General features: G+C 45.4%; 2 protein-coding genes across 3 annotated transcripts; one reads left to right on the top strand and one right to left on the bottom strand.

The window, feature by feature from the left end:
• Positions 1 to 1,019: 1,019 nt before the first annotated feature.
• Positions 1,020 to 3,464, bottom strand: tmem203 (transmembrane protein 203). Of its 2 annotated transcripts, none has more exons than XM_040197028.2 (2): positions 3,130 to 3,464; positions 1,020 to 2,679 (listed from the first exon to the last, which is right to left on the bottom strand). In XM_040197028.2, exon 2 carries the CDS (start codon positions 2,424 to 2,426, stop codon positions 2,010 to 2,012), a length of 417 nt encoding a protein of 138 aa, XP_040052962.1. In that variant the 5' UTR covers positions 2,427 to 2,679; positions 3,130 to 3,464; the 3' UTR covers positions 1,020 to 2,009. The 2 variants fall into 2 exon arrangements, with proteins under 2 accessions (XP_040052962.1, XP_077944320.1); XM_078088194.1 differs by having other exon boundaries at positions 1,020 to 2,675; positions 3,130 to 3,230.
• alad (aminolevulinate dehydratase) lies at positions 3,449 to 8,475 on the top strand. Its single transcript, XM_040197027.2, has 12 exons — positions 3,449 to 3,576; positions 4,348 to 4,473; positions 4,614 to 4,664; positions 5,241 to 5,337; positions 5,609 to 5,744; positions 5,855 to 5,938; positions 6,042 to 6,130; positions 6,937 to 6,992; positions 7,067 to 7,154; positions 7,231 to 7,317; positions 7,456 to 7,585; positions 7,963 to 8,475. Exons 2-12 carry the CDS (start codon positions 4,355 to 4,357, stop codon positions 8,019 to 8,021), a joined length of 996 nt encoding a protein of 331 aa, XP_040052961.2. The 5' UTR covers positions 3,449 to 3,576; positions 4,348 to 4,354; the 3' UTR covers positions 8,022 to 8,475.
• The last annotated feature ends 320 nt before the right edge of the window (positions 8,476 to 8,795 follow it).

Here is an 8,795-nt window from a genome sequence, read left to right as displayed (position 1 = left end):
TAGTCTTTATTGCATCTACGTCGCGTAATGAGATTGACTTTTTGTGCTTATTTTGTTTTTTGCATTACTACCTATTAATATTCTAAATCGTTTTTAACATTTTTTGGGGGAAAAAATCGATCATACAAAGTACAAATGCTACTGCTATTGCAGTGCGGGCCATCAAGCAGTACATTGCTTTTGTTCTTGTGTAATAAGAAGAGAAGATCCAGGAGGATGGAGACCACCGAAGCGTTTTGCCGGTGATGCCACCTGTCGATAATCCGGCCGCAGTAAACACATGAGCTGCGAGGTGCTGCACATTGAATGAGCACTAAGAGGGCTATTCTTGGGTACTACAAGCGATTACTGTACCTCATCAAACATTTATCTGCGAGCGATAATTAAGAACAGCGAGGCTGAAGAACACACGGGAGGAAAAAAATCAAATGCATAAAATAAATAGGTCAGAAGGTAAAATGGTTGGAGAAGAATTGAATCAGTTGGAGTAAATATAAGTCACGTCCTCGGGGTGCTTCTAAAAACTTAGAGGTGACGTTGAAAGATTCTATTAAAACACATTTATTTTTGATTTATTCTAATATTCATTGGGGGTAAAGATTAGAAACTTTAATAATGGGAAATACATGAAATGGCATTGAATTAAGACACAATCCAACACATTACGAGCAAAGACATGCAACAATAAAGCTGCATATGCTTTATGAAAGAACCCGATTAAGACATAAGTAGGACATGCAGTGGGTCATCTGTTTGAAGTCTGAAGACTGGTTTTCACTGCGTGTTGAATTTACTGTAAAACATAATCAGGAAAATGACATTTTTCTCTGTTCATCACCTCATTTTAAGAAGGAATTTGTAAAATTGACGTTCAAACTATAAAATCAGTATGGTGCTACATATTTTAAAAAGTCCAGTAGCGCCTCCTGGCGGCCAGGTAGACCAAGACTAAAAAAGTAAAATAAAAGTATATGCAGACGACAATAGGGGTGCAATAAAAAGAACATTGAGAACATAAATAAGATTGTCAATTTATTTCCAAAATCAACATATACATATTACACAGAATCTGACAACATTTCCCTTAAAATGAGACCTTCAATACATCTATTACATCCACAAGATATGATCAAACTCAGATCAAATATATTACATATCGTACAAATAAATAGTAATATATAGAGAAGACGTGTGCACACAACTGACTGAAGAAATCACATTCAGTTTTCCTACGTGGATGTGAGACTTTCAGCAGACGAAGTTTCAGAGACAGCTTATTGCTCTTCAGACTGTTCTTGATGGAAATGACAAGCGCGGCAACTTGTGGAGAAGGAAGGGGGGGGGGGGTGAGCAACACTTCTTGAAACAGGCAACAAAGTAAGACACATGATAATTAACCTAACCAAATTGTGTTGGCAAGCAACGTCTTCCTCTGGGAGGAAAAAAAAAACATTTTTTGCTGCATCTCTTCAGCTCTGTTACTCAAGACAGATGTCCAAAAAAGTGCCTGGGGCATTGCAGCCTTCAGGTTTCAACTGTTTATTAAACTGACATGTGTATTGTGCACATGTGCATTAAAACATAACTGTGGTAGACATGGTCCTCATGGCTCATTGTTTAAACATTGATTGCACAGTGTAAAAGGCACACCATGACCCAAATACACATGTACTGCTGATTCTTCGTATTCCTAAAAGTATCAAAAAACAAACACCAGTAACCCCCCCCATCAATCTCATTGAGAACTCATGGTGCTGGTATACAATAGCCTACATTTTCCTGGGGAGAGAAATACTGCACTATGACTCAATCGAGGATGGAGTTGTGTCCATTTCGTAGCTATTAGAAACACAAATATGTACAAACTCTGTTCCGGACCAGCGAACGTGAATGTGGCTTTTCTATGTGTAGAAAAAGCAGCCAAAAGAAAATTGACACCATTGTTACGCTTTAAATCTCTAATGGCAGATGACGATTGCTCTTTCTTCCCGTGTGGTCGGCCTCGCTCCTCAATTGACGCGGCACGCTCGTATCATCAGCAGCTGCAGCAGGATGAACAGCGGCGAGACGATGAGGCCAAACCACAGGTCTCTGGCTTGCTCCTGCTCCGCCAGCTTCTGGCACAGCAGCACCTCGCACACCAGCTTCAGGCTGAGCACCGTCAGCACCCAGAGGAGCCGCAGCACGGCCAGGCGCTTCTCATTCTCCTGGTAGAGACGGATTGACACGATGGCCGTGAAGTAGGTGCTGAGGCCGTCGGCAGCAAACAGCGGAACAAACACCACCCACCAGCTCAGCGCGGGGGTGAACATGTCGGCTCGCAGAGCGACCAGCATGCTGAAGACCAGAAAGGCTAGCAGGTGGAGAAAGAGTTCAAAGGTGGCAAAGCCCAGCCACTGGACCAGTTCCTTCAAGGAGAACAGCATAACGGAGGTCAGAAGGGTCTTCTACCAGCTGCGGACTGACTGATGGTGGCAGACTAGCGCACAAGGCAGCCGGGGTTCGGGTGCAGAGGGCTCCAGACTTCGGATCGCAGCGAGAAGTTACTGATTACTCAGGATTGTTGAGGTGCTGCAGAAGGTGACCCACCGCACTCTTGGCTACATCTTCAAATCCACCCTTAGGATGATGATCAGGAATTTGATGGCAGGAAGTGCTCCCAATCTCTGGAAACCCTTCCTTATTTATGACAAAGAAAACACAGCATTACGTAAAGAAGATCGTTACATCCGACAGATGTTTATGAAGAAAACAACTAGGGGCAAACAGCCACACATTGACTATACAGCAGAGTAGGGAGGCCCAGATTACATGTCCCAGTATTAGTGCAGTGAAGGTAGGCAGCGGTTACCCTCCTTGATTTCATCACATTGTCCGCTGAATATTTACACTGAATAACCTCGGCTGGATACCAGCTGACAATGGTAGGCTGAGTTTGAAAAGTCTACTTACGCAACTTGACGTTATTGCTATAAAAACGTTAACGTTACATCGATGATACAGAGAGCATCGTTAGCCATTATTACCCTACAACGTAAGATGACCACAGAGTCAAGAGACAACGTGAGTACAGACCATCTAATTACCCACAACACACAGTTATTTTACTGCCCACGCACATGACTTTACCTTAATAACAGTCAGGCGTTTTCTTCTCCATCCAGCCGGTGGTGAAACCGTCAATACCGTAAAGCTATCAATCCGGTAGCATCGTAGCTGCGTTTCCTCCTGGGAAATGTCGCGAGACCGATTGTACGGAGGCCGAGAGGACCGACTGATTTTTTGTTCATATCGCAATTATTTTCTAATTGATGCGTTTGTGTTCCGACGGCTCCACTTGTACCTTCCACACAATCCCGATGTGTTTATAAACTGCATTTAGTTGTAACAAAAATGTAAAAAATGGCACTTGGATGGCGTTCTTCCTTCAGCCCCGGTTTAATCAGATGCGCGCCCCAGTCGGTAGGGGGCGGTAGTTCGTCACCAAGTCACCCGCGAAACGTCAGACAAAACCAGAGAAGAAACACTCTGAGTTGACAGAAGTGAGGAGAAGTCGCGGACTCTTCATTTTCAGGGGTGAGTACACCGACTTACTGAATAATTTACAGTGTTTTCATTCAAGTTTTCCGAGGCTAATATTGAAGACTTAACACAGTTGTCGTGGCTACGTCAGTCCCTGCACGTGTTACACGTGTAGAATGAAGGGTTTTTCGCCAGCCAAGGTTACAAAACGACGCGCCATAGTGATTACGCCTTCTGGTTGAATAGCTCAGGATCGCACACGTCTGTAACCTAAACACTACGTAGTCATTTTCCTCCTTTTGAAACTGCTTAAATTGTAATTTCCTGAATCTGCTTTGCTTTGCTCACATCCGAGGTCATAACTCTATGGGGATCACATTGCCACAAGGGATCAATTTCATATCACGTCATCAATGCGGGTCCTGATATCACAACCGATACACGCTAAACTATTATCACCCATCCGCTCGGCCCTGTAAATGAACTGTAATTACTAATTACAGTTGAATAAAATGACCTTAGTCCTGCTGCGAAAAGAAGTTATGTCATGCAACGTGTGCAGAGGAAATGCATGTTCATGGAGAAAAACAAACAGTAATAAATTGCCAATTAAAGTGAAAGGCTTCTATTTAATAGAGTTTTGAAAACCTGTGGCGTGTTCATACAGAGCCGTGCTGCTGTTTGGAGAAGAAGCATCACGCATGCCTGGTCAGTTTCATTGGTGACTGAGCCGTGGTGAAGCGTGAAGCGGTGTTTTGACTAACAGGACCTGACCTCTTCCCCGTGTTGCCCTTTGCGTGTTCTCACTAATGTTCTCTGTCTCAGAGTAAAGATGCAGACACCGGCGGAGTCCATCATCCACAGTGGCTATTTCCATCCAACGCTGCGATACTGGCAGACCTGCGTCGCCGACTTAAGACCCGACAATCTCATCTACCCGGTCTTCGTCACGTAAATGAAACTCTCTATTTCCAAATTGCAATCTCATGAAAAGGCATGACAATAAATGTACAGTAGTTTTGAGATCGGGGGTTGAGGAATTGTTCCAATGGATTAGACGTCAAGCTTGGCTCTTTGTCACTCTCCCACAGAGACAGTGCCGATGCTGTGGAGCCCATTGGCAGCCTGCCGGGACAGGCCAGGTAAGAGGGCCGGATCCCATTGTAGCCATCCCCAACCTGAATCCAACACAGTCAGTCGAGTCTTTACAACAAAGCCCCTGTTTTTGTGTACGATCATGAGGAAAACCATGTCGAAATACCTTTTGTGTTACTGCAGGGGGGATTAAAGTCCCAATTTAAACATGCATTACACGCCACTTTTGGGAAAACTTAAACAATGGTCTTGTCTCAAACACACATTGTCACCCTGCAGCTGTAAACCCACAGAGGGTGTTGTCTTCAGATAAAGGCAGTCAGGCAGGGTGGACCCGCAGCCAAAGGCTGGACCTGGACCAAGATAAGAAAAGAATCCGTTAGACTTCTATTTCCCACGCAGCAAAACCAAACTGCAAACCTGCCGTCACTTTTTGTGCCTCAACTCACAAGACGCACAGACTGAACTGTACAGAGTTGTTTGAAATTTGACAGTTTTCGTCGATGCACATGAGAACACAGTTCCTTGTTCTGAATAAAACCCTTTAAGATCGTTTTCATTGTGACTTCAAACATTCCCCTTATGTGTTTTGATGTTTCACTCCTATGTGTCCCCATCCATAGATACGGGGTGAACAAGCTGGAGGGAATGTTGCAGCCTCTTGTGGACAATGGCTTGAAATGTGTGCTGATCTTTGGTGTGCCTGCAAAGATAGAAAAGGTATGTAAAAGTAAAAGAGGTGGAGGGGGGAAGTTGAAAATCCAACTGTAACAACAGTGGGATTTGCGTTCATCACAGTTTCTGTGACATCCAACACAGCACTCATTCCTTAGGTGCACTACAATATGTTCTAAGGATACAATATGTGGGCGTTTGGTGTCGGGCTGCACCAACGCTCTAGTGTCTGGATGAAAAGTGTGCTTACAAGCAGATTAATGTCCAGGGGCTGTGGAAAGAGACCAACTCGCTGACCTAGTCTCTTCCCCGTCAGGACGACAGGGGTTCAGGCGCCGACACCAACGACACGCCCGCTGTACTGGCGGTGAAGAAGATCCGGTCTTTGTTCCCGGAGCTGCTGGTGGCGTGCGACGTCTGCTTGTGTCCCTACACGTCCCACGGACACTGCGGTCGGTATCTTCCATGACCTCTGTTCATTTAACTTAAAGAGCAGCGGAAACAAGGGGAGAAACGATAACCAGGTGTTTGGATTTCATTACTAATGTTGTTTTTCCTGCAGGTATCCTGAACGACGACGGAACTCTGAACAATGACGCCAGCTGTCTGCGCCTGGCAGAAGTGTCAGTGGCCTACGCTCGCGCCGGTGAGAAAGTTTGGTCTTCAGTTCAAGACCAAAGGGATGTAGCGTTTTATGGCTGATGTCGCTCTTTAATGGCCGATGCTATTGGTGTCGTCTTGCTCCGCAGGCTGTCACATCATCGCTCCCTCCGACATGATGGACGGGAGGGTCAGAGCCATAAAACATGCCCTCATATCTAACGGTATGGGGAACAAGGTAAATGACATAAAATCGCTGCAGTGTAAAGTGTCGGGATCTCCGATCCCCCCGAGTTGGTTGATGAGAAGGATCCAGCCCGTTGATCAATTTAAAGTCAAAACTTAACATTTATTTAGAAGAGAAAAAGATTACATGAGCAATTCTCCGCAGATATATCTGGCTCTAACTATTGCTTATAAGCAGGAGGTCGAACACACTAGCACGTATTTCAGCGTTCGGTGTAATGGCGTCTCCGAGCAGTAAGAACAAGTTTTTAAACACATGAAGACCATCCACAGTGCCAGTTACGAGAAGCTACAAATCAAGTTGAGATAAGAACCCAGGTGAAGCTGAGGGTAACACACACTGCTCCTTTGTTCCAGCGTCTGTGAGACCAAGTTAACTCCCGGCTGCAAACCTTAAATCTTTCTGTCTTTGCCCATCACGGTCAAATACAAACACAAACCCGGGTTTAGCACAAGACAAATGTTACAACATGTTTTACCATTACATGCATCTCACAGAAGAAACGTAGAAACTTTCCACTCCAGCATACCTCAATGGAACTTGTAGTGGTCCTACAAAAGCTGAACAGCCAGTAATATATCTGAATGGTGAATTTTGAATTGAGTCAAAAGTGATTGTGATTGTTCATGGTAATGGAGGAAGTTATCAAACAGAGCAACAGTATATAGTAATACCACAATGGCAGAGACTAATAATTTACGCTGTGAAGCTGTGATACACACAGCACTTGTTAGGAGGAAACATTCATTGTTGGTGATAGTTCCCGTGCATCTTTTTTTCTCTTTGCACTCCTCCAGGCTTCAGTGCTGAGCTACAGTGCAAAGTTCGCCTCTTGCTATTACGGCCCGTTCAGGTAAGGAAGCTCTCTGAGACGGAGTGTAAACGGATCAGTGCGACGACTCCCTGACGTGTGTGTGCGCCTTACAGAGATGCTGCGCAGTCCAAGCCGGCGTTTGGGGACAGACGATGCTACCAGCTGCCACCCGGAGCCAGAGGACTCGCCCTCCGGGCCGTGGTAAGCGCCGTTTGCGTGTGAGCGTTGGGGCTGCGGGGGTACGAGCGCTGGTCTCACCGTCAGTGGTTCTGCACAGGAGCGAGACGTGAGAGAAGGAGCTGACATGCTGATGGTGAAACCAGGTCTGCCTTATCTGGACATCGTGAGAGAAGTCAAGGACAAGGTCTGTAACTAAACCGGCTGCTCGTCAACGGAGGACAATATCGCCGTGACGCGTTTTCGACCAGAAGACATTCGACAATCGACCCGTGATTCTTTTGGAGGGAGTCTCCTCATTGATGACAGTGACTCTTCTCCTCAGTTCCCGACTCACCCCCTGGCGGTGTACAACGTGTCGGGGGAGTTCGCCATGATGTGGCACGGGGCGCAGGCCGGAGCGTTCGACCTGCGGGCCGCTGTGATGGAGGCCATGACCGCCTTCCGCAGGGCAGGTGAGAGGACACGAGAGGACGCGGGCGGAGTGGACGCTCACGTCGCCGCGGCCACGCGCATCGCGGCTGAGGTTTAGTCGTGTTGTTCAACAGGTCGGACGACTACGCCTGAAGGCAAAAGTCGTTCTTTATGGTGACACTTCAAAGCCCGTTGTCATAGAGACAGGACAATGCACAGCCTGCATGCCAAGGGAAGGCGTTCAACATGAACAATGTGACGCTAATAGTGACAGTATGTGAAGGGAAAAGGCTTGTGAATGTAGTTTCAGATTGACAATTAGTGTCCCCAAATATGGATACATTTCATTGTAAATTTAATCTAGATTTAACCTGACTGCCGGAATTTTGTTTTTTGTTTCTCCACCTGTGTGCTGCAGGCGCTGACATCATCATCACCTATTACACGCCTCAGCTGCTCAGCTGGCTGAAAGAATGAGGAAGGAAGATGTGAGGCCACAGAAACAAAGAGACGGGTCCACAGACAGACTCCCTTTAAAAAGAACAAAGCTACAGTTGACTCAGTTGAGTCACGCTGACAAAGATAAATCATGTACGAAAACATGAAACCTGTTAAGCTTTACATCTTTATTTTTACTTTTCCACATATCAGTAGTTTATCTGTTCGACTGTGAATATTTTTTAACAGTTTTTTTCCCCCCAATTTGTGTTTGTTTTAAGCTTTTTAATGATGACAATGTAAAAGTTGACAATCCTGTCAGGAAATGTCTCCTGTGTGACAATGGGATCAGCATTGAATAAATGTCTTTTATTAATGGGATGGATGTTCGTATGAATCGTGGGAATGTGAATGTCTGATGGGATATTTCTGCTTCTGGTTTCTGTTTAATCTCTGTGACTCTTTGACCAATAAAATCATTCGTTCACAGCCACGACAGGTGTGTGTTTTTTATATTGATACATGACTACTACACGGGGTGGCCTTTCACAGCTTTTTAAAAGCGCCCTTTCAGGTCCTATTCCAGAGCCCGAGCAGAGCGCTGACCCCCAAACTGACCCCCGACCTCTCTGAAGACAGGCATGTGCAAAAACTGTGTGGGACAAAACTAGTTTTAGTGCCCTTTTACTGCTGCGAGAAGTCAAGATGTCAGTAATAAAAAAAAGATCCCTTTAAATAATCCACAGGCCTTGTTGTTCCGACATCTCCAACCTGAAAAACTAGACAACTCACTCCAAAAAGGAAATTACATTG

The sequence above is a fragment of the Gasterosteus aculeatus genome, chromosome 14, assembly GCF_964276395.1.
Source record: "Gasterosteus aculeatus chromosome 14, fGasAcu3.hap1.1, whole genome shotgun sequence".
Classification (NCBI taxonomy): Eukaryota; Metazoa; Chordata; class Actinopteri; order Perciformes; family Gasterosteidae; genus Gasterosteus; species Gasterosteus aculeatus.
Note: the sequence above shows the minus strand (reverse complement) of the source record. Positions and strands in the feature narration are given on the sequence as shown.

Coding starts and splice junctions, on each gene's coding strand:
- alad (XM_040197027.2), top strand. CDS start 4,355: ATGCAGACACCGGCGGAGTCCATCATCCACAGTGGCTATTTCCATCCA. Junction 5,338..5,608: donor TGCCTGCAAAGATAGAAAAG/GTATGTAAAAGT, acceptor CTTCCCCGTCAG/GACGACAGGGGTTCAGGCGC. Junction 5,745..5,854: donor CACGTCCCACGGACACTGCG/GTCGGTATCTTC, acceptor TTTTTCCTGCAG/GTATCCTGAACGACGACGGA.
- tmem203 (XM_040197028.2), bottom strand. CDS start 2,426: ATGCTGTTCTCCTTGAAGGAACTGGTCCAGTGGCTGGGCTTTGCCACC.